Source organism: Otolemur garnettii, unplaced genomic scaffold (assembly GCF_000181295.1).
Source record: "Otolemur garnettii isolate 467f Iridium unplaced genomic scaffold, OtoGar3 scaffold00036, whole genome shotgun sequence".
NCBI lineage: Eukaryota > Metazoa > Chordata > Mammalia > Primates > Galagidae > Otolemur > Otolemur garnettii.
The window spans coordinates 10,332,637-10,357,228 of NW_003852431.1; the positions used below are offsets into that span (position 1 = coordinate 10,332,637).

The 24,592-nt window shown below is 40.0% G+C and overlaps 1 protein-coding gene across 2 annotated transcripts in view; it reads right to left on the reverse strand.

The window, feature by feature from the left end:
* Window positions 1-7,423: 7,423 nt before the first annotated feature.
* The window catches only part of LMO7 (LIM domain 7), a 206,355-nt gene continuing 189,186 nt past the window's right edge, over window positions 7,424-24,592 (reverse strand). For both annotated transcript variants that reach the window (XM_023513173.1, XM_003789721.3), the window contains 10 exons: window positions 24,126-24,234; window positions 23,437-23,529; window positions 22,686-23,029; window positions 21,479-21,544; window positions 19,471-19,523; window positions 16,845-17,058; window positions 12,633-12,929; window positions 10,727-10,835; window positions 9,473-9,593; window positions 7,424-8,149 (listed from right to left, as the gene is read on the reverse strand). In XM_023513173.1, coding sequence (XP_023368941.1) covers window positions 8,127-8,149; window positions 9,473-9,593; window positions 10,727-10,835; window positions 12,633-12,929; window positions 16,845-17,058; window positions 19,471-19,523; window positions 21,479-21,544; window positions 22,686-23,029; window positions 23,437-23,529; window positions 24,126-24,234 — 1,429 coding nt within the window. In that variant the 3' untranslated portion in view covers window positions 7,424-8,126. The remainder of the gene's footprint in view (window positions 8,150-9,472; window positions 9,594-10,726; window positions 10,836-12,632; window positions 12,930-16,844; window positions 17,059-19,470; window positions 19,524-21,478; window positions 21,545-22,685; window positions 23,030-23,436; window positions 23,530-24,125; window positions 24,235-24,592) is intronic.

Sequence of the window (24,592 nt, forward strand, 5' to 3'; positions counted from 1 at the left end):
TCTAAGACCTAGGAGGCGCCTGTGGCTCAGTGAGTAGGGCACCGGCCCCATATACCGAGGGTGGTGGGTTCAAACCCAGCTCCGGCCAAACTGCAACAAAAAACAGCCAGGCGTTGTGGTGGGCCCCTGTAGTCCCAGATACTTGGAAGGCTGAGGCAGAAGAATCGCCTAAGCCCAGGAGTTGGAGGTTGCTGGAGCGACTCCGCTGCACCCTACCGAGGGCAAAAAAGTGAGACTCTGTCTCTACAAAAAAAAAAAAAGAAAGAAAATTCTAAGACCTAAGGCACCTTCTGAGACACTGTCATCAATCCACTTCATTTTTTGGCTTTCAGCTGCCAGGATTATAAACATTTTTAATCCCATTTTACTAACACACCTCTGTGTAGAAAAAAAGTGAGAAGCACATACTCCTCAATACGCATTTTCATGGATAAATCTTATACAAGCACAATAGCGGTGTACCTCATTGAAAGATGTTGATAAAAGATAAAGTTATATACAAAAAATATTTTAACTATAAACTTTATAACTTACAAAAATGAACTTTCCTCCCTCAAATTTTTAAAATATTTTTGTGCAAGTAATATAATTGAATAGTCTCATCTATTATCATCGTCATGATGTTTACAAAACATTTTAGTTGGTAGTAAATGTCAGGAGATTTGGTTGTGACTTAGTGTGAGAGGTCAGGGGTCTGTATGGCTGTCACAAAGGAACGCAGATACAGGTGGGATTTGGTCCACAGCTGGTTCACTAAGTTAAGGTGCTCATTCCCTAATGCCATCTACCACTTAAGCAGAAGTTTTGTTAAACATAAGCTAGGAAACTTCCATTACACTATAGTCACTCTTCTGTGCATATTTTATTAAGTTTATTCAAATCCTGCTCAGATTTGAAAATATTTTGGACATTAGTTTTCAATGAGAATTTTTATGCAGGAAACATTTCTGCAGCAAAATAATGGAAACTCTTAAAATATCTCCAAATAGTGTCTCCATAATACATTTCTTTCAAAAAAGTTTTCTTATTCATCTTTAAATGGTCGTTTTTACCTCACAAGAAGATAATTAAGTTTATGTGTTTGTCTTTTTTTTTTTTTTTTGACAGAGCCTCAAGCTGTCCCCCAGGGTAGAGTGCCGTGGCATTATAGCTCACAGCAACCTCCAACTCCTGGGCGCAAGCGAGTCTCCTGCCTCCGCCTCCCAAGTAGCTGGGACCACAGGCGCCAGCCACAACGCCCGGCTATTTTTTGGTTGCAGCCATTATTGTTGTTTGGTGGGTCCGGGCTGGGGATTCGAACCCGCCACCTTAGGTGTAAGTGGCTGGCGCCTTAGCCGGTTGAGCTACAGGCGCCAAGCCTATGTGTTTGTCTTTTAAGGAAAACTATGAACAGGCGTTTATCAAGGAAAAGGTCAAAAATTTAGAACACTTTTTGGTTAAAAAAATGCATAACATCTTCAACTAATCATGAAAACATAGCTGTATTCTACTTTAGTGAAAACCTTGTTTGTATGAAATTAACCACATTTGTAAAAATTCTGGCTTCAACTTCTTTGAGGAACTTGCAAAGTTGCAAAACTTACCCCAAATGATGCAGCGAGAATAGGACATTAATACTGATAACAGATGAGCCTCTCTGAAACTTTAATCTTTTTTATTTCAAAACAGGTATTCCATCAATGCATTAAGCTTAAACCGTTTTATCATAAAGTGTTTTTAATGAAGAAGTAATGTACTGCTGATATTTGTCTTCTGGAATGCTTTTCATTGGATGGCTTGTGTATTACAGTTCTTGCATTTTATCACTGAAACAGGATGTGGCAAATGCCATAAGCTGAGATGTGATGGAGACACACGTACTCTGTAGCAAACCTCCCGCGCTGAATTATTTCTTCTCGTGCTCATTTCTTCTTGACTTCAGTGTTTTCTGTGCATCTCCCAGCCAAATTTGCTGACCAGGGAAACTCCATGTTATTTTCAGTATCTCAGCAAGGACACTGAGTACCTCCGAAAGGATAAGCAAGGATGTTTGCCTCTCTATCATCTAGCATTACATAAAGAAATCTCAGAAGCTTCTAAACATCATTATATTTAGCATGTTATAGCCTAAGACTAAATCTTACTTGACTTCAAGTATCACTAAAAAGATGTAGGAGATTTTCTTCACCGTCTTCAGGCTTAGTTTTGAAAAATCTTGCTTGCAAAGTGATGCCACAAGTAAATTCCAATACGTTATGACATACTGTAAGCAAGTCATCAAGAAAGGGCAGCACTGGTCACCCCTGTGCAATGGGGCACTTCCATTCAGCCCCTGGGACACCTGGTGTTCCCCACACCACAGGTGACCAGCAGCCATAGACAGGCAAATGTGTGTCAATCACATATATCAGAAACGCTTAAAATTCTTATTTTCAAACACGGAGATACACATAAGTGTTGTAATCTGTTCTTCCTACAAATATTAATATAGCAGATCATCCTGCACTTCACTTTGGATACCACTATCCAAACGAGAAATGAGTTATATACCGGCATTGGAAAGGTCATTAAATAACCACTATCCCATGGAAAATTAAGTCTGCAGAGACTATAAATGTCACTTAATATCTTTCCTTGATGAACACATATTTATAAAGAAAGATTGTGTTTGTAGTCAGAATCTACTAATATACATACTAATGTACTCCCTCTAAAGAAACAGAGCCACTAGTGGAGGATGCAAATTCATGCTTTTATTTGGTAAATATCTAATTAGCTATGATATGTTAATAATGTCCCCCAATGATGGTGTCATCTTTGAACCTGTGAATATGTTACCTTCCATGGTTAAGTGACTTTGGAGATGTGACTAAGGATCTAAAGGTAGAGATGGCCTTTCACTGACAGAGCAGGCCTGTTGACCTCTTCATGAAGAGATGGAGGCTGAAGCTGAAAGCTGGGTGGGCTGCGCTGCCTGGACCCCCTAGCCAGGGACCCGATGGGGAAGGGGCAGCCCCAGAGGCAGCCATGACAAAGGGCTACCCAAGTAGAAAGGCCAGATGTGACAGGAGGTACTGCAGCAAGCACACCACAGAAACCAGAGAGAACAAAGGGGCCCGCAGGCCACAGCACACCGCGGAGCAGACATACCTGGCGCCTAGATGCGGCCAGGAGTAAGAAAAGAGACAAGAAAACTCCTGATTTAACTGGATTTAAATTAGAAAGAGCAGTAATGAATAAAGATAAAGCTAGGTTTGAGCAGCCTGCCTTCAGAGTAGGGCTTCAAATAGATACTAAATAATCACAGAAAAAAAATAATTTTATAGCTGAATTTTATAGTGTGCAAATACTATCTTGCTGTTGCATTCCTAGCAACCCCAGCACATAGAACGTACTCAGTTAAGGCTGCAAGATGAACTCTTTCCTATGACTGCTGCAGCTGAGTGCTACATTCTTGAGATGAGACAAGGGCTTACACATATACCGAATGGATTTTTTTTTTTTTTTTTTTTGCAGTTTTTGGCCAGGGCTGGGTTTGAACCCACCACCTCTGGCATACGAGGCTGGCGCCTTACTCCTTTGAGCCACAGGCACCGCCCCAGAATGGATATGTGTATGGCCATTCTAAACCTCACTGTATGCTTGAACCTGAGACAGCCTCAACAGCAGGGTTTATTTTTAACTAGTATGTCTTTATGGTAGGAAAATTTTACTCACACGTAAAGACCACGAATTCGTGGATATCGTTGCCTAATGTAGTTACACTAGGTAACTACATTCATTTTTTAATACATTTAAAAATATTAAGTGACATAAATATGTAAGTTTTTCGACAATAGTTCTTATTTTTTTTCTTGGTAATAGCATTTATTTTTTAATTTCACATTAATAGGACGGTACAGGGTACATACGATTAAGTTACATTCTGTTTGTCAGGTAAAATCCCAAAATTCTACAAGCCTCCAGGCTTAAGCAGCCGCTGACCTACAAGGGCAAAAACATTAGAGTGTCAGTGGACTTTTCAGCAGGAAAAGCAGCATTTTACAGCCAAGCGATCCTAGACAGCTAGTCTGATTTGGACAGAGGACAGGTTCAAGAGCACACGTGTACCTACCTGGCTGTAGGGCTTGAACCAGCAGTTCTCCTGTCTTTGAAGAATGCTTTCCTGCTGCTTTGCCACAGGTTGAAAGGGAAAATGAGCTTCTGATAAACACAAGAGGAACTCTGTTCAGCCCGAAACAGCCACAGGCTGATCAATGCCTCACATGTGGGTCTGAGACACTGAATTCATACAGATCTAATGAAGCACTTTACCTTCAGAAAAAGTAAAAAAGTATCACACAAAAACATACACATTGAAAGCCTGAATAGAACCTGCTTAGAAAAAACTGCTGCATTGTTTTCCTAATTCTAACAGCCCTCTCCTAGGGGATTTTCAGTGTTATTCCCACTCCAAAGTAACTTTAATAGCAGAGCGTTATAATTTTTCACAGAAAGTGCTATGAAAAATACTTAATCTATAAAGAACTTTGGAGAACTCTATAGCATAAGCATTAAAGAGCTTCCCCTAGAGTTATCAAACAATCATCAAGGCTTAACAGGTCACCTAATTGTGTTAAATGATTCCATGGGATATCATTATGTAAAAATCCATAAATTCAAATGTTTAAACTTTAATCATAAAAGAATGAATATTCATTCCATGATTTGCTTTCATAAGCTTTTATATAAAAAACATGCAAAGGTATGAGCTATTTCTCACACTTTAAAAGGACTCACAAATTACTAGGTCCCTAGTTTTTCATCATATCATTACCATACGCTATTTTATATTTACTGGAACACATCACGTTTTCAATCAGGTAACCACGCCCACACACGATCCATATGGGGTACAACTGAAGAAAAGACCCTTACCCTTTCTCTTTATATTGTTCCTTAACTCATTGAAGACAGGTCTTGTATGATGCAAATACTCCCTAACTATCTTGAGAGAATTCATAAAGGCTAACTCTGGTAAACATTGGGCCTGATTCCCCACGTTTACTCCATCGTCAGACCTTACTGATTCACAACATGATTGCAAGTTGGTCTGCACTGAAGGGGGTCCTGATTGTCCTGAGAATGGAATTCCTCTTGGTTCAAAAATGGGCAAATAACTCATGTCTGGCCAATGAGAAGGGAGCTGTTTTGCTGAAGGCTTCTGGGAAGTTTCCTACACACTCAAGAGCAATGTTCTTTCAGTACCCAAGAACAAGGAAGCACTAAGCCTGCCAACCAGCTTGCAACCGTAGTAGTAACTAGCCTCAGGCTCAGGCCAGTATTGTGGATGGCCAAACAGCCAGAATGGTGTGGTTCTTTAATGGAGTGTTGGATGCATCAACTTTCTTACTCGAGTCAGAAAATAAACTTTAAGTCAATTAGAGAAAACAAAGTAATACATTAACTGATATCATTTCTTTTCCTTGCTACTTAAACACAATCACCTATTGTCAGCTACCATTAGACATTTCTAAGTGATTGTCAGCCCTGCAATATGTTCAATCCAAATAAATACCAGTCTCCGACAGGCACGGTGGCTCACGGCTACAGTCCCAGCTGCTAGAGAAGCTGAGGCAAGAGGATCACTTAAGCCCAGGAGTTCTTAAGTTGCGGTGAGCTATGAACAAGCCACTGCATTTCAGCCAGAATGAGACTCCATCTCTCAACATGAGAAATGTCAGTCTCCGAACTACTCAGGCTTGAGGTCCAAGAGTTATTTAGCTGCTTGTCTCTGGGTCCTATTGCATCCAGGAGTTGGGATCACTCATCCATCCAGTCATTCCTCTTTGAGGGTCTCACTACTCTAAGATCTTCACAGAAGGTAGAGACATGGTAACAGAAAACATTTGTAGTGATTCCTTTTCAAAACAGGCGAATCTTTGTCTGGTTTAATGGGAACACAAAGCGAGAGAGGAAGCAGTGGGATGTTGATCTAAACCTAGACACGGTACCTTGGTCCTTCTATGTGCTTAGTCTTACCTGCGCTTAAAGACGTAGTTCAAATGGCATCAACTCTGCTGTGAAGTCGCTTCTACTCCCTTCTCACAGCTTCTCTCATAGTCCTGGTCTCTTCTACCCTGTACCAGAATCCTCTGGGTCTGTGCCTGTCTCCCCTCTATGAGAATAAGGTTTGCTCTGTAGTCATCACATATGAAGACGATCTGGAAGATGTCTTTCTGCCTCCAAAGCATGGATTTTAACCACACTCTAGATTTTTAGATACTATTTTTACTGGCATGAACTGGGACTTGCATTAGCATGCCTTTTAATCCCTCTTCCAGATTTCAGGGAAGGATGTTAAAGTGCTCAATAAAACAAGGAAAATCCCATCCTTGCAACACCCTGTTAGGTGTGTCTCTCGACTCCAACCATCAGGCAGTAGTTAGTATTCTATGTCTAGTCATCGGAACTCAGGTATTTTTACTTTGTTTTCACCTTAATATATATGAATATTCCAAGTAAAATACCAAAATTTCTTAAACAGAACAAACTCAATTTTCATGCTACTCTCCTTCCTAAATTGAGCTCTGATACATTTCATGCCTTAATGTATGTAAAATCCTCACCTACTCTGCTCATACCGACCCATGAAACAGAAACATCCACTTTCTCAGGAACGTTAGTACCATGTTCCTTATGCTTTGGAGGGGCGCTTGACAATAAATACATATTACTTTAATAATCAAAGATAAAGTGCTAAATAAACAAAATTTCTGACTTCCTCCCACATAGGTATTTCAAACCTATTCCAATATAGTTCTCATGTCCTAGTATCATCCACTTAACATTTATCCACAAACAAGTTTATATTTTTGCTCAAAGCATGCTAAAGTTTTGTATTCTTACATTCCCACTCCCGATTTCTGAAATGTTTGTGTACGTTTTTTGATCTGTGCATTTTTAACTCAACTTTTTTATTTAGTGGCATAGCGAAAGCAAAATGAGCCAAGAAGTCATCCCATTACCTCTCACCATAAAAATATATTATATTCAAAAACATAACCTTATCAAAAATAAAAGTTCCTCATTGAAATTTCAGTTAAAACCTTAAGACGATGATGTACTTTCACAGATATACATATGTCAAAATGTGTCAAACTGCACACTTAAATATGCGCCGTTTATGATGTCAATTACAATTTATCTAAGTCTGCTAAACAAAACAATATCCAACAGGCACATACTGAAATACGATTAAAAGGCCTAAAGCAATGGTTCTCAACCTTCCTAATGCCGCGACCCTTTAATACCGTCCCTCATGTTGTGAGGACCCCCAACTACTAGTAGTAATGAAAGTAATTTTATGGTTGGTATTTTATGGTTGCGGTATTGGGAAGGTTGAGAACCACTGCCCTCAAAGAAACATATACACACACGCAGAAGAAAAAGAACCACCACACCATCAATGCATCAGCAAGTTTATTTACAAATTCAATTGAACAGAAAGAAAGGTTCACTAGTTTCAGGAGAAAACTTCTGGTATACAAACCAGGGTTATTTTTCATTAATGAAAATAAGCGGCTTTCTATTAGTAAGGAAAATAGAGCTCCCCTCATCAAGCAAATAAAATGTTACATAAGCTATTTTTTTAAATCATATTACATAGATGCAAGGAAGGTTACAGAGAGCAAATTTGGGGGTGGATTTCAATGAAATTTTGCATATGGTTTTGCATTAATTTAGAATACATTACAATAATAAACAGAGCAAATGCAATTATATATTTATAACTATTTCAAATAATGTTTAAGAAACTTTTAAAAAACAATAAAATACCCTCTTCAAAACACTACTAGAAACTCAAACTAGATCATTATCAGCCTCAAAAATATTTTTAAGTTCTTACTTTTTTTCCTTGTGCTTTTAAGATGCAGAATTTAACAATACTGCGCTTTTCCCCGCATGTAATTACTTTCTTATAAATAAACAACAAAAAGACAGAGTCTACCAAGACTACAATGTTCCTATGTCATCTAAGGAGGCAAAAAAAAAGAAGTTTTTAAAAAAGAAAGCAAAACAGACGGACAATACATATTTATAGATCTACATCAGCAGCCCCCACCTCTTCTTCTATCTGCAACAGTGCCTTCGTGGGGAGGCTTACATCACATGGCGGTTGGCCGTCCAGCTGATCAGGCAAGGAGAGAAGAAAGAAAAATGCTTAGATTCAGAAACACATGAATAGCGCCACTGGGATTCATAGCAGTCGTCACCCAGACAGTGGCCCAGCGAGGTAGAAAGAGTAACCTGCCTCTCACTCTTAGGATAAAGTTAGGCAGACCACAGCCGCTGGGCTCTAGAATTCTTTGTTTGTAAAAACGGGGTGAAAATGAACGGCTGACATAAGATTCTGCTCAACTCTCTATTATTTGTATTAAAGGAGAGAAAAGGCATGGGCCTTGCCCAATGATGGTTCCCAAAACTCATTTCCACGTGGCTTTGGGATCTGAGTAGAGAGAGAAAAGCACACACAGGCACACACACTCCCCGCGGGCCAGGCCCAGCCTTGCCATTCTCCAGCCTCGGCATCAGCATCCAGGACAAAACTGGATGGCTGCTGTGAGAAGGCTATGAACCCCCCGACAGATAAGAGAGAGTTGACTGGGCTTAAACCCATTTCCAAAGCACTCTTCACATAAGGACCACATAAATACCTCAGAGTTCAAAAGCAAATGGTTTTGCTGATACCACTTGTAACACCCTTTCACAGTAAAGAAGAAACAGACGTCACCAGCATCAAGGTTCAAAATATAAACAGTCGTAATGGTGGTCTCGCTGTAGCTGTACACAACATACAACCTCATCATGCTATTCTACCTTTTATAACACACAAACACATGTTTAGACATGAAGTTTTTTTTTTTATTTAAAAAATCAGTTTTTCAAGAATGTCCCTGAAACACCGTATATTCAGAATTAATATTCTCCTTTTAAAAATATTGTATATATTGATACATGATTATATCAACAGAGAATAAACTGATGTGCTCTTTGTTACTCTAAATAATAGTTTTAAAAGTGGTTCATATTCTAAATAACACAATCAGAGTTCATTGCTAAATTATAGAAATAAGGTGATGATGAGAGGCCAATTCTTAGTCAAGAAACAGAACACAGCCTAAGAAGATTCATTCAACTGTCTGCTTTGGTTTGTTTGTATTCGTGAGTCATTGAGAGGTTTCTCCAGACCGGGGCAGATGACACAAGGCATCATCCTGACTTTGGACCTGTTCCTCCCTAGTCCCCACAACCCACCCTTGTATGTCTGGAACCCTGAGCAGTGAGACCCATTCAGACCCTTTTTGAAGGGGATAGACTAGTAAGATTCCTAAAACCTCGAACCCTAAGGCAGCGAACTGGACGGGGAACTGGCTGGAGGTTCAGGGAAGTGCATGGGAACCCGTGATCTCTTTAAAAGACAAGAGATTTTCTCTCTGATTTGCTCTCTTACATTTGAATCTGAGATAGCAGTCATTGCAGTACAGTTGGTGGTTTCGGATTCTGACTTCGGCTCCAGAGGAAGAGCCGGCTCCTGCGGAAGAGCCTCCGAGGTCACACTGACAGGCCACACACTGGGGAGGCGGAAAACAAAATCCATAATCAGTCAGCTCGAGAAGCCTTGGGGCACTCTTAGAGGAAATAAATCATGAGCAGAACGCAGCTTCTAAGCTCTTAGATACATTTCAGCAAAGGAAAAATAAAAGGCCAAAAGATGATTAGTAGATTAAAATGAAGCCTTCCAGATATGATTTTAAAGAATTCATAAAGCAATACTGAGAGCCAAGATGATTAGTCTAAATATACCCCAGAAAAATAGAAATAATTTGCTGATTGGCTTAAAGAAATTTAGTCTTCATTCCCCCCTTCGCCCGCCCCAGGAATGGAGGGTACAGGCACCCCACGAAAGAGCGGCCACAGCAATGGAGCTGGGGTGCTGGCACTCCACCCTGCGGTGGGTCACTCCCAGCCCCCACCGCACCAGCTGGCAAGTGCTTCCACATAGCACCTCACTTCAGGGCTAGGCGTTTGGGTTCCACGTGCCCAAACTCCAATTATCTTGACTCCTTGTGCTGTGCCTAGGAACAGCCCAAGCCAGCAAGGGACAAGCTTGGACAAGCTGTGGTCTGTGAGACTCCGGGATCAACAAATGCAACACATCTCTGGCCCAGTGTAAGAATCCAACAGATACATCTCTAGAGATAGATACTGCAAAACCAGGCAGTGACAGCCTTACTCCCTTCTAATGTGCAAAACCCATCAGGTATAAGCAGGCTGTGCAATTATAGAAAACACCAGCAATGTTTTTCTATATATATTGTCCCTGTTCAGAGATAAGCTTTCAGACACTTGATAATCGCATGTCCCCAAGCTGTTAACAACACCTGGAAGTTATTGGTGAATTATATTTCAAGATTGTCAACGACAGCATCTTAAAGAAAGATTTTTGTACAATGCATTTTACTTGCAGCATTCTAACAGATTGGAGATAGGAAATGCATAGTTTTTGTAGATTTAACTTTTAAAACAAGGATCAAGATTTAAAAATTAAGTAGTAGCGAGCCATTTGGGGTTCAAATGCAGCACAGACTGACAAAGACAACACCTCGAGCTTGTTAGTGGCACATCCACACCCAGCGGCTCAAAGCAGCCATGCTCTTGCCAAGCAAAGCTTTGCAGGCCAGCAAGCTGTGCGTCTCAGTCTCACCTTAAAACAATGTAAATGATAACAAAGACCCAGGGACTCGATGATCATGGCAGCTCCTTTGCCCAGAATTTTATTACAGTAGGAACACATGCGCTTCCCACTGACTGACCTAGATGCAGAACAAGAATGGAACGGAGGCTTTCACCCGTGCAGCTCAAGATTCTTATTTTAAAATCACACTCTGATATTAACATGAATAACAGTGTAAGAAACATTCTATATGTCTGTGGGAGAAAAACTCGCATCAGCCAACTAAAGCATGCCTTGATTACATGGCAACCTTGAACAATCTCCATAGCATCTCTGACATCCTTGACATCTATTCACACGAACAAACAGTATCAGTGTGATTAGTCTGTCTTGGACTTCATGGGGCTACCCCTCATTAGATCACATCTATACTCAGCAATGATGGGTATCCCCTCCTCTCACCTGCTGACATCTTTTTGCCAGTTAACACTGCCAAAGCACATAATTCTGTTACCCCACCCCCTAGAATGCTAAGAGCAGCCCCAACTTCCTTCAAGAGACATTGTGGGTCTTCTACAGACTACCTTCTCCATATTATTATTTATCCTGGTTTTTAGTCACCCTATTTTCTAGTTAAATTATCAGAGCCTTCCTGTCTGCCTCTGCGGAGAAGGAAATGTCAAGTGCACGGCAGCTAGCTTTTATGCAGGGAAGGAGGGCTTCAACCCACTTTGGGATCCAGGCCATATCTCCCCCCCCAGGTGGTAGGGTGGCTCCCCTTCTTCTTTACCTTTGTGCCCCCACAGCATGAGCACAGCACTTTAGTAGCACAGCTATTGCATGTCCGATGTGAAGAGTGCCACTTTCTAGATCAAGACCTAGTCAGGGCAGAAGAGCCCACAGCCCGTGTCTCTGCTCTCTGCTCTCCTACAGTGGGGCTCTCAGTAAGTACATGAGGACCCTCCTCTGCCTTCCTCTACCTGACCCAAATGCACCATAGATCCTCACCCCAAATCTCTCAAACTCTCTGATACATCTCTGTAAGGCCTGGTCACATGTAACATTACTTTGGATTGATGTAAAACATGTTTTCTTATCCAAGTCTCTTACTTGATAAACAAAAATCTCAGTATTAATCATGTGCTTCTCCTTCTAAGCATTCCACTTGTGATGAAACAGTGTATGCCAGTAGCACTCCTTTGCTGTGTGTACTCACGTGAGGCAGAAAATATCTGTGGAGAAGCTACACAGATCTAAAAATCCAACCCGTGTTGCTATCTACGCTTCACTCCAAAGACCACAGTTACTAGTAGGGGGGCCTTACCATAATGTACCCATTCCCCACACAATATAACCTCCAGAATTCTGTTGATAATAGCCTGAGCAAAACACTGGCCAGCCAAGCAATGCGGCTGGCAATCAAAAACTCCCAGAGCAAAGTCTAACCTTCTTAACATCTCTTTAATCCAACTAATTAAAAGTTCTTCAGACTACATAGCTGCATTATAAAGTTTTCTTTTATACTCAGTTCCTATAAAGTGAGTTTGTATTATAGTGTCATGAAAATCGTCATACATTTTACAATGTAGCTTTTACTCATAGATTTGAGATGCATTCATGAGCTACTATACATTTTTATGATTCTACACAGAACTATTCAGGTACATCTTACATCTAAGACACTGACCACAAGCACAGGCAAATGAGACAATGGAATAAGTAGACATTTTAAAGGTCTCCACGAAACATCTATAAATGCTATTAGAGTTACACAGAAAGCTTCTTCATTGGCTTGCTAAAAGAACACTAAATTTGACACATTCAAAAGAGCTTGTTTTTCTTTTTCATTGCAAAACTTGAACAAGGTTTAGAGGAAATTTCTAGGAAAAAATAGCTGAGACTAGGAGAATAAAAAGTGAAACATGAAGGGCCTCACCTGTTGCGCAGCTGAGAACCTGACTGTGACATTGAAGGGGAATGGCTTTGAGGGGTGGGGGATGGTGTGGTGGCTGCACCCGTGGCGGTGGTCTTCATGGGGCCAGCTGAAGGTGGGGGTACGCTGGAAGATGGGTTCCGCATGTAAGCACGGTTTGAGGTGGACACCAGCTGAGGTGGTGGGCGACTGAAGTCTTGCATGGAGGAAGAAGTGTGGAATCCTGTAGACTGATTGAGCCAAGGTGACTGTCTCCAAGAACTGGATCGTGGGGAGTCCAGGTTATCTAGAGATTCACCTCTGAAACACAGAAAGGACTCATCAACACAATGCGATGTCTTCAACCAGAAATCTATTTAATTCATCATTACAGGCATTAAAATATCCATTTTACACATTTTATATGTAAGCATTAATCTAATATATTTACACATACAGATGCTCCTTGATTTATGGTGGAGTTAGATATTGATAAACCTATCACAGAATAGGAATATCACATGTCAAAAATGCATTTAATTCACCCAACCTACCGAACATCATAGTTCAACCTACCCTACCTTAAATATGCTCAACACTTATGTTAGCCTACAGTTGGGCAAAAGTGTCTAACACAAGGTCTATTTTAGAATAAAATGTTGACTATCTTGCGTAAGTTATAGAATACCATACTGAAAGTGAACAACAGAATAGTTGTATGGGCAAGTATGGTTTTAGTGGAATGCCTATCACTTTCACACCATTGTAAAGTCAAAAAACTGAACCAGCAAAAGTCAGGGACCACCTGTACAATTACCTTAAATGAATAAAGTTGTTCTTCCTCAGAGGCATCATGATGCTTCACCTGTCAATCAACCTTCATTTATTTTCATTTACTTGGTGCTTAGGTAAAAAGAATAAATACCAACCAAAGTAGAAAGAAAAATACTATGAGGAGAAATTTTTAAAATAAAAGCTAATACTTTATACTAAGACTAGAAAGCCAGATATTTATTCCTTAAATCTTCAGTTTAGACATGTCAATCTAAACAGTCTTTTTAAAAATTCAACTCAAAAAATACATTTTATGCATTTAAACACAACAGATAATAGGCAAGACACTTTCACAAAAATATTAAATGTATTTAATCTTCATGCCACTGTAAGATTTCTGAAAATCAAATACAAGTGAACTTGTCCACAGTCAGTGGTGGCACTGGCTTTCAAACCAAAGCCCCAAATCTAAAGTAGCTCAGGCCTTGCCTCTAATTAAACCCACATTCACACACTATCCAAATCCCCCAAATTTAACAAGTGTTTAATGCCCACATTATAGAAGCATTCATCAGCCACTTCCCTTACACTGAATAAGCATTTAAAATAGGACTTAACTTACAAGGGTACATGTGAAATTTACTAGGTGTAGAATATAAATGTCTTAACACAATAACTAAGAAAATGCCATGAAGGCTATGTTAACCAGTTTGATGAAATCATATCAAATTGTATATAAAACCAGCACATCATACCCCATGATTGCATTAATGTACACAGCTATGATTTAATAAAAATAAAATAAAATAGGACTTAGCTTACAAATCTGACTTAAATATTAATTTTGGAGAATCCCTCTTAACTCCAGATTATGAAGGTCTTTCCTACCTGGTGAATTTTGTTTTTATTGCCTTTAAATATTCTCTTATCCCAAACTTGAAATATTTTGTAATGTTATAAAAGTGATCCATTATCTGGCTCAGTGCCATAGCACCGTGGTTATGGTGTCAGCCACATACACTGAGGCTGGCGGGTTCAAACCTAGCCCGGGCCAGCTAAACAGCAACAACTGCAACAAAAAATAGTTGGATGTTGTGGCGGGTACCTGTAGTCCCAGCTACTTGGGAGGCTGAACCAAGAGAATCACTTAGGACCAAGAGTTTGAGCTGTGATTCCACGGCACTCTACCGAGGGCAACACAGTGAAACTCTGTCTCAAAAAAAAAAAAGAAAAGAAAAAGAAAAAAATGATCCATTATCATAAGGAGAAAGACTCTAGCTGTGCAGGAAGGTTATTTCAGGAGGGTAAAAGTGCTCCCCTCCATCTAACAGGTTCCCTGACTAACCCCAGAAGTAGCTACTGATAACTGTGTACCCTTCTCATATATGCAAGTACAGAGACATACAAGTTCACATATGTAAGTAAATACACATCTGTATATATACACAAGGTGTTGGGTACTTAATATCTTAATAAATGGGATTTACCTACAATGCAGTCTTTCATAAATATATATTGGGTGTATTAAGAAATATATGTATGTCTCTTAATTTAAAGATATATAGATCTTTATTCAAAGGCAAATTTTATATATACATTTATATATACATCTCTCTTAATACACCCAATAGATACTGATTTTTTTCTTTACTTTTGCCGCTGCCAATAATATTTGAATGTATCTTTGTATACCTACCCAAATGTACCTAGAAAACAGCATGTCAGAAATTAAAATTGCTCAGAGTACAGACATATAAACTTTTCCTTATCCATATGTTAGAACTATCTTCATGTCTGCTCACATGACAGACGACTTCAGTGGCCCACAATGAATCGTGTCTCAGCGTATCCATGTCCTTGTGTCATCAGTCACACACTGCCTAACTTGGCCAGTGAGGCATCAGCAACCATGATGCACATGGTGATAATCACCAGCCTATCAGGGACTGTCCTGCTGCAAGCCTTTCCTCTTGGAACCCAGATTCCGTGCCATGAGGAAGCCTGGCAGCTACCTGGTAATAAGGCCCTATAGGGAACAGGGGCTCCCAGTCAATCTCTCCAGCGGACACCTCAGGGAAGCCTCTACATCAAGCTGCAGATTACGGCCCACTGCCAACATATGCAGCTCTTGAACAAAGAATATTTTTTACATTTTCAAAGAGTCTTAAAAAAAACAAGGACTATATGACTGAAATTGATGCTGCCTATAAAACTTAAGTTATTGACTTCCTGATCCCTAATATAAAAAAGCTTAGAACTGGAGATGATGAATTATTTTAAACAACTGGGTTTTGACTGTGCAGCAACATGTCTCTTTCCATCTTTAATGAGAGAGTCACAAAGTGTTATCGGAACACCACTATTTATTCAACTACTAATACCTCTCGCTACACCTCATGGACACTGTGATTTTTTTTTTTACTCTTGGCACTGCCGATAATGTTTAAATGTACATCCTTGAATATATCTTTCTATACTTATCCAAATATATCTAGAAAATAGAATGCCAGAAACTAAATTGCCCAGAGTACAGATGTATAAACTTTTCCCAAACAACATACTGAAAAACTGTCCAACCAATTGGCAACAAGAAGTCCTAGTTCCAAATATTAAGCTTAATCAATTTTAGTACTGACCTTTTATGCTTATCGGCTTTGTGTTCTTTTTCCTATGAACTGTTCATATCACTGGTCTGTTTCTCTAATAAAGTTATTAGGGCTTGTTTTCTGATTTTGAAAAAGTTATCTCTATATTGAGGTAATTAGCTCTTTCTCTGTAATAATTTCCTCCAAATAATTGAATAATTAATTATTCAAATAACTTCCTCCAAATAATTTGTCTGTTTTGTCATGTCAGGAAATACTGAAGAATTCATTTATCTAAGATATCTCTGTCTTTTAAAATGTTCCTCCACTCATCTCCAATTAATGCCTACAGCTTTACCTTCATAAAGTTATAAAAATTATTAGGTTTATACACCTCATGAACTCCTCTATCATGTTAGAGCCCCATCTAACCAAAATCTCACTGTAAACTTAAAAAAAAGAAGCCTCTATTTGCTTTAGTTCAGTAGTCAAGAAAACACTAAAAGTAGCACGTATTACTTATGCATCTGAATCATACTTCAGAGTTCCACATTCGAATTTGCAATATATTAACTGTGTGTGTGCGCCTGTCTGTCTTTCAAAGGGTCTTCCCTACCTGAGCCACTTTCCTTATGTGGGAAGACAGAGTTATTACCACCTGTACCCCAAAACATTTTCCCCAAAGCTGATTCTGACGCATAATAAATAGTGCTTGATGACACTAGCTCTACTTCCCTCTCCCCTGCCTACCCAATCTTAGGCAAGTAGAAGAATTATCATGACATCTCATCTATCCAAAGCACCAGCATGTCGACAAGTTAAATATCTGCCTCACAGTAGCAGTGAGAAAGAGAAGAATTCCTAAAATGCCTCGCACCTCCTCATGATCCCAGGCAGACAAATAGGCTCTTTGTTGATGCTGGAGCTGCGCTGCCGGATCCAGCTGCTGTCCGTGTGGAGGGACGTTCTCTTCCTCATTTCCTGCAGGATCTGCTGTCTTTCCAACTCTGCTTCTGATGGTCCTTGGTCCTTCTTAGAGCCTCTCTGCAAAGAGCTGGAGCTCCCCATTCGGTCTAAATATTTATTGCTTCCTGAATTGAAAACATACCAAAAAGTTCAAAATTAGCACATTTAAAAAAGTGATAAACTTCCAAATGCAGTGCACCTTAAAATGCAGCGCTGTGAACACGTGCTAACATTGGCAATTCTTGAAGAGGATGCTGTGTGGGAATGTAAGGTAACTGTCTCCCTCCTACTCCTAGAAATTCTGGTCCCACAGCCAGAGGCACACCTCAGGACACACTCAGAAAACTTCGGTGCCATCTATAAAATAAACCACCAGTATTGGTTTCAGTATCATTCAGCTACAAAATGCTCATCTAGAAATAGTTTTTCTTCCACTCTTCCCTTCCTAAATTAAATCAGTCAAGCACATACTCAAATAACTTTGCAAGGAAATAGGAGTTTTCTTCCTTCAAAAACTCACGCTCCCCCCACGTAGAGACAGAAAACACACATACATGGATCTGCGGCTGACGTGACCCATGTGTGCATCATGCAAGTTACACCAAATTGTAGGCATCAGAGCATATTCAATCATTAAGATGGCTTTGTGAATGGGGAAAAATATCCAAGCAATAATAACTCAAAATAATAGTCCATGAATGCTATCAGCCTCATTTCTTTTTTTTTTTTTTTATGGTTGGGGATCCATAGAGGGTACAAGAAAACGGTTATTAGCCTCATTTCTATTTTATGAAGCTGCCAGAATGATAATTTGAATGTGTTGAATTAATTAATGACAATTAAATCAAGTTTTATCCTGAAGTATTTATCTCCTAGACTTGCTGATTAATTTCTGATTTGGATAAAACAGCCACAATTTTGAAGCATCTTCTGCACCTTAATTTGGATTAGGAAATGTTACCTGCGGATTTATTCTTTTTCCTTCTCTAGATCTTCTGCTATTGCCTTTGTTTCAAAATTCACTGTCTGTGCCTTAGTTCATCTTGCAGTGAAAGCAATGAGGAAGGCCAAAGGGTTCTCATACACACCTATGTTTACATTCTGGCATGCGCACACCTTATCAATTTGGTCAGATGTTAAATAAATGTTTCCTACTTTAAAAGTGCCTTTTGGTATAACCAAGTTTTTCAATCAAATATTTAATAACCTCCACTGCCTACTATTCAGGACCTTGCAATTAGTTTATAAAGGGAAGCGCATACACATAGAAAATAACCAGATTCATGACAAAAGCCACAAACAACAACATGATTATTCCAGAGGTTCACAGTTGCTGTTATCAATGGTCACGTGTGGAAGTTTAGGAAAGAATATAATCACTGCAGGTTAAAAATAGTTCATGGAATAAGGAAGTACTTAAACTATAATGGTGGCTAAAGGCAAGTCAGGGGAGAAGAACCAGGAACTATAAATAGGCAAAGTCAGGCCAGAGGAACCAGATCAGAAAGCAGGCGATAAGCAGGGAACGGAGAGAGGATAATTTAGTTACAGTTAAGAGTTCCTTAAGGGAAAAACAGCAAAATAGGCTGGAAAGTTAAACTAGGACCCAACAATGAGGGTCCTATGTGTTTGAGGAAAAGTGCAACCACAGAACCATGAATCCCAACAGAAACTGTAAATTCTACGAGCTTGAACAGAGGTTACAAACCAGCTGCCCCTAGTCCATTCTGGCCTGTAGACATGTTGCTTAACTTGCAGAAGATTTACATTTTTTTTTTAAATTCCTTGTCAGCACATACAAGATAACACAAAAATAGAGATTTTTCTAAGCTTAAAAGAAGAAAAAACAGACAGTCAGAGGTTTGCATTCTGGCTCCTGGCACGCTAGGGAGTGGCTGTCCAATTGGATGAGTGTGTCCACCTTAATCCCCACCCTGGAACTGCAACCATTCATGCAACTGACCAGCAGCCTGTTTATGCAAATCATGATATGCAAACCCTGCTTAAAATGATAATTACTGCTTAGAGGTGCTTTTTCATAGTTATATAATTTCAGTTACTTGCAGTCTTTGGAAACATGCTTTATATTAACAATATCCAGTTCCAAATTGTTTTTGCAAACTTAGTGAAGTCACCATTTTGGATTTTTTTTTTGACACTTTGGCATTTATATGTACTATTTCAAATTAGTATATAATTTTTAAGTCCCCTAGAATTCTGCAAAAATCTTTTCTGTACCATTTCTTCAGCTGCATAATGAAACTTCCTACACAAAACTGCATCAGTATCGTTTTGCAAAATCCCCAGATATTTCATTATCAATCTAAAAGCCATTTTAATCTCCCAGTACTCTTTCTACCATAAAGCCAAAATAAGCACAAGGTAGTTGTTTTGTTGCTTTTCTATGCAAATCTAAAAAAAAATTCAGTATTTTAATTATGTAATCTTGATAATTCTGATAATTTTTGACCTCAAAAATACTTGACAGAACAAATAAACAAGGGTGTTGAAGAAGTCTGAAAAAAAATCACATTTACCATTTTTATTTGGGGAGTAATCATTCAGTTCAGTAGTAGATCTGGATTTACTCCTAGAACACAGAATGGGATAAATGAAACACACATGTCATAAGTAACATCTTTGTTCACATTTACGAAGTTAAAACAATAAAAAGATTGCTTCTTAAAGTACTTGATTTATATCACATGTCTATTTTTAAACCAAGGAATTTTTCATGTTACATAAACTAACAGTAAACAGAGACACTCCTAAAACAGAGACCAGGAAAATGCTGGAAATAGATGTAAAAAATGTGACAGGACTTCTCCAGCTTGTTCAATAATTAAGGCTATGATTTACAGGCCAATTTTTGTCAATATTCACTCTGATCCAGATCTCAATCATACCAGACTCACAAAACATCTGCCATCAGATGTCCCAGGGTTATACTGTCACTTCTTGGGAATTAAGATGCCACTGACTACTCTGGAACAACTATGTACCAAATGCTAGCCTATAATTCCAAAGAGGTACTAAACATATTGCACAGCTCATTTCCAAAAATGCCTAACATTGTAGCAATAACATTTAAATCTATAAAATCAATACATGCCGACTTTATTCTCATTCTATTAAGCATAGTGAGTTCCAAAAATAACAGTAGCAATAACAGTGTATAATAGACATTATAAAATAATACGCAATATTATCCCTATGCATATGTATGCAATCCAGTAATCTATAATACATAATAATGTATCACAACTGGTAGACAGCTGCATTTGTGAATAATTCTACTTATATTTACACAGAAGAAAACACTTATTGCCAGATGTGTAGCCACACTCCTCAGTGCCTCTAGTCAGGGCACGCTTTATCAGGGCTGCCTGGAGGATTTCATATTTTCCAGGATTCCTTAAGCTTCCTTCTCTGCACTGTAGATATTTTCCCCCAGGTAATGAGCTATATAGAAAGCTTTTTTGAATACTTAAACAAATCCATATGCTTAAAAAAGAAATAAACACACTAATGATCTATAGTTACCCAGAGAGTCATTGTAAGTAAGGTCATCAATCACCAGACCTTTTCTAGCCTATTTATTTGTCAGACCATTACTGCCTGTTTATTTTTTCCCTTTGACCTTTCCACTTTGATCCCTATTCTATTCAGTCATGCTGCCTGCCTATAGATACAGGTCTTTCCTTATATCTGATAAACAAGATAAACTTCGTAGAGTAACAGTGTCAGCTCTGAAAACACAAGTTAGTGGCTCCACACCAGATATTTATAGACAGGCTCTGTTTAGAAGTCTTTATTGATTTCAAAACTGCAAAGCATCTTAAAAATTACTTTAAAACATTTAAAGTTAATGTTTTAGAGAACTTTAAGATGGGTATAACTTTTCAGATTTCTGAAATTTTATCTTCATTCCCTAAAACTGCCAAGTAGTTCTAACCAAACCGCCTAGGAGAAAGATTATCATTATCCTTTCTAATGCCCACATGTACCCGTTTTTAAGAGAACCTTAAGTCGTTGCTCATAAGCTTTTTAAAATAAAGATTGCAATTGGATTACAAAAAGGGGACACAGTTCTTCCCCAGTCTGTGTAAATTCCCCTTACAATGTGACTCCTCCCATCAAGAGGTAGAGTTCTTTTCTCCATAAGCCTGAGCTGGCCTATGACTATTTCAGATAACAATTGAGACCTCAAGATGCCTTGAGGCTTCCTCTTTAATTCTCAAAGCAGAGCTGCCTCGGTAACTGGTAGCAGATGCATGAGTGAGCCCAGGCATCTAAAAGGACCACCCAGTCGAGCTCAGTCCAAATCCTGACCCACAAAATCATGAGTTAAGTCACTAACTTCAGGATTAGTTGGTCACATAGGAAAATCTAGCTGTACAAAGATCAACCAGCAAATTCTCTTTGTATCCCACAAATGACAAAGGGCTAAAATAGTTCTTTATCCATCCGGAATAAAAAATAAAGAATTTTGGCATCTAAAGCCAAATTACTCCCAACTAAGTTACAGTGAAACACTCTACACACCTGTCACTAGGAAGCAAACCAGAAGATTCTTCTTCCTTCTTTGGTATATCATAGGAATCAATAGGCCTAAAAATTAGATGAAAAAAAATTTACAGTCAAAATATTAAGATATTCAGGCTTTCCCCAAGTTTAAGATAAGGATACCAAAATAATGTCAGTCAAGTCTCTTTATACAAATAGCATCTTAGTTAAAAACTAAACATAGGAAGATGTTTTTCAAACAGTCCAGAAACAAACCCACTATCAAGAGATGTTTGCAGGTTTCTCATTCACTCATTCATTCCAAAGTCTATGCCTGGTCCCTCCTTGTTCCACTACTGCAGTCAGACCAGGCTACAGAAGTAAACAAAACAAATTTCCTGACCAGGGCAGGTGAATGAAGGACAAATGCATAATATTAAAAACAGGGTGAGCATACACAGAAAGAAAGAGTGGGGAAGAGGCATGTATTTTAAGTTAGATATTCTTAAAAGTCCAAGCAGGTGATATTTGAGCAGACACTAGAGGAAAATGAGAAAAAAGACTTCTAAACATGTGATGGGTGACTTCTCCAAACAGAGAGACTAGAAAATGTAAAAGTCCCAGGGCGGAACAGGCTGGGCATTTTCAAGAAAAAAGGCCAATGTGGCTAAAACAGAGTGAGGGGAAGAGTGGCAGGCCTCACAAGGCAGAGGGCAGAGCCATAGCAGGGACACTGGATGATATTCTAATGTGCCAGGAAGCCACTTAGAGTGTTGGGCACAGAAGTAAGATGTCATCACAGGTTAAGATTTAAAGGTCCTACTTGGGCTGGGTGTGGTGGCTCACACCTGTAATCCTAGCACCCTGGGAGGCCAAGACAGGTAGATCCCTTGAACTCAGGAGTTTGAGCCCAGCCCAAGCTAGAGTGAAACCCCCATGTCTACTAAAAATAGAAAAACTAGCCTAGAACTAAACTAGGACTGCAGGTGTTATGGTGGGCACCTGCAGTCCCAGAATTTGAAGTTGCTGTGAGCTATGACACTGTGGCACTCTACCTAGAGTGACAGAGTGAGAATTTGTCTAAAAGGAAAGAATAATGTAATAAAATAATGGTCCTACTGGGCTGTGTTCATGTGCATAGAGAATGGGTGATGTGGAGCAGTAAGAGCCAGGGGGCGCCTTTGCAGTTCAACATCGGTACAGCACAGCAAAGCCTGTTAACACCCCGTGCCCCGACCCCATGCACCTCCTGTACTGGTATATTCTGACTGACGTTTCCCTTTCTGTCTCCGCCGGGCGCGGCTGCTCCCTGGCCTCAGCCCAGAGCCTCTTTTCCTGCTGTTCCTGCTGCCGTGGCTCCTTCAGCTCCTCTGGCTCCTCCTCGTGCTCCAGAGTGAGCTCTTCCTGCAGCTTCTTCCTGCAGGCCTCGGCAGCAGCTTCCTCTGGGCGCTGGCTGCCCTCCTCCTCTCCTGCTCGCGTCCCTTCCCTGTCCGAGGACTTGGACCCTTCATCCCACGTGGCTTCCCAAGTGGCAACACTGGGCTCCCGTGTGGTCAAAGAAATGCTGTTTGAGTTTAGGACCATCTGTTCCTAGGTGGCCAGAGAAAAAAGAAGTCTGTCTGAATCTGCATTTCTATAATTTCATCTAGGAATACATTCGGTTTTAGAAGATACTAATTATAGTTGGCCTAGAAGACTCCTCAAGAAAAAAAAAGAGCCGTACTAGTGATACTAAAAAAGCCAGGCGTGAGGGACCACTTAGAAGAGGGACCTGAGCTTAAACTCTATTAATATTATTTAATGATGCAGTAGAAAAGCTAGGAGAAAGTCTGACACACCAATGCAACATTCTAACAAGTGAGAACTCACTGCATTTTTCAAAGAGCTACGGAGCTGAACGTGCGGCCAAAGGAGGGAAACGAGACGTGCCCGCTCCTTGGCTACGCCACCAACCCCTACAGTGGAGGGAGGGGAGGAAAGGGCCGGGTCAGCGCTACCTCATCCAAGTACTTGGAATTCTCTCTCTCCGCCTCCTGTTTGGCTTTTTGCCACTCTTCCCTCAGTTTCTCCTGCTCACGTTGATATTTTTCCTGTAGGAAAACAATATTAATATTAATCAATAGTTTAATTTTATATATCAAGCAGAATCTTTTTCATTGACACTCTTCCTGTCATTCCACCTTCCCCTCAACCTTTAAAGACAGCAATTTTATTTTCATTTCACCAGTCAGACCCTAGTCCCTATAAGAGGAAAAAAGCCCATGTTGAACTAAAATGCAGACGGTAGGAAAGGGTAGACTCTCCGAATACCCTTGACCATGGCCCTAGGTTATGGTAAGGCCTCTAGCTAACTGGCTGGGGGACTGAATTACTCAGCAATGGACCGAGTAAATAAATCGTTTGGGAGAAATAAGTCATCACAAAGTCTGTGCACCTCTCACCCTAAGTGGGTGCCCTTTGTACTCTTCAAAAACATACCAAGGGGTTTTAATAATATGTTTAAAAGGATGACTCTGGAAATCTTCAAAATGGAAAAGTATTTCATGGAAAAATGTGCTACATACAAAATGATAAGACTGTGGGTGGTTTTCTGGTTCTGGGGTTTTCTTAATGAGCATCTCAGCACTGGTAGACACAAGCCAGACAAAAGCCACCAAGGCAGCCGGCCCGCCCACGACCCAACTACCTGCAGCAGGCGGTCCTGTTCCTTCTGCCACCGCTCCTGCCGCTTCCGCTCCTCCTCCGGATCCCACGCCCAGCGGCTCGGGGCACTGAGGGCTGGAACTGGAAGCTGACCAGTTGGCAGAGAGGATGCGCAAACACAGAACAACAAACTTCACTCAGTCACCTCTTGCGCCACTTTGCACATTAACAAATTATCCATCTCCCACTCCATAAACTGCCCTGAAGGAAACTTTGCTTTCTGGTTCACAGTAAGTCTGTTCCACGTGGAACAGATCTGATAAACCCTTATGCAACTTAAAGGTAAGCGATGCTACTGGGCACTAATTCAGTCCCACCAAGCTCTCCTTGTTTATTCCAAATAGCAAACGAGGCTCGGCGCCTATGGCTCAACCGGCTAAGGCGCCAGCCACGTACACCTAAGGTGGCGGGTTCGAATCCCCAGCCCGGACCCGCCAAACAACAATGACG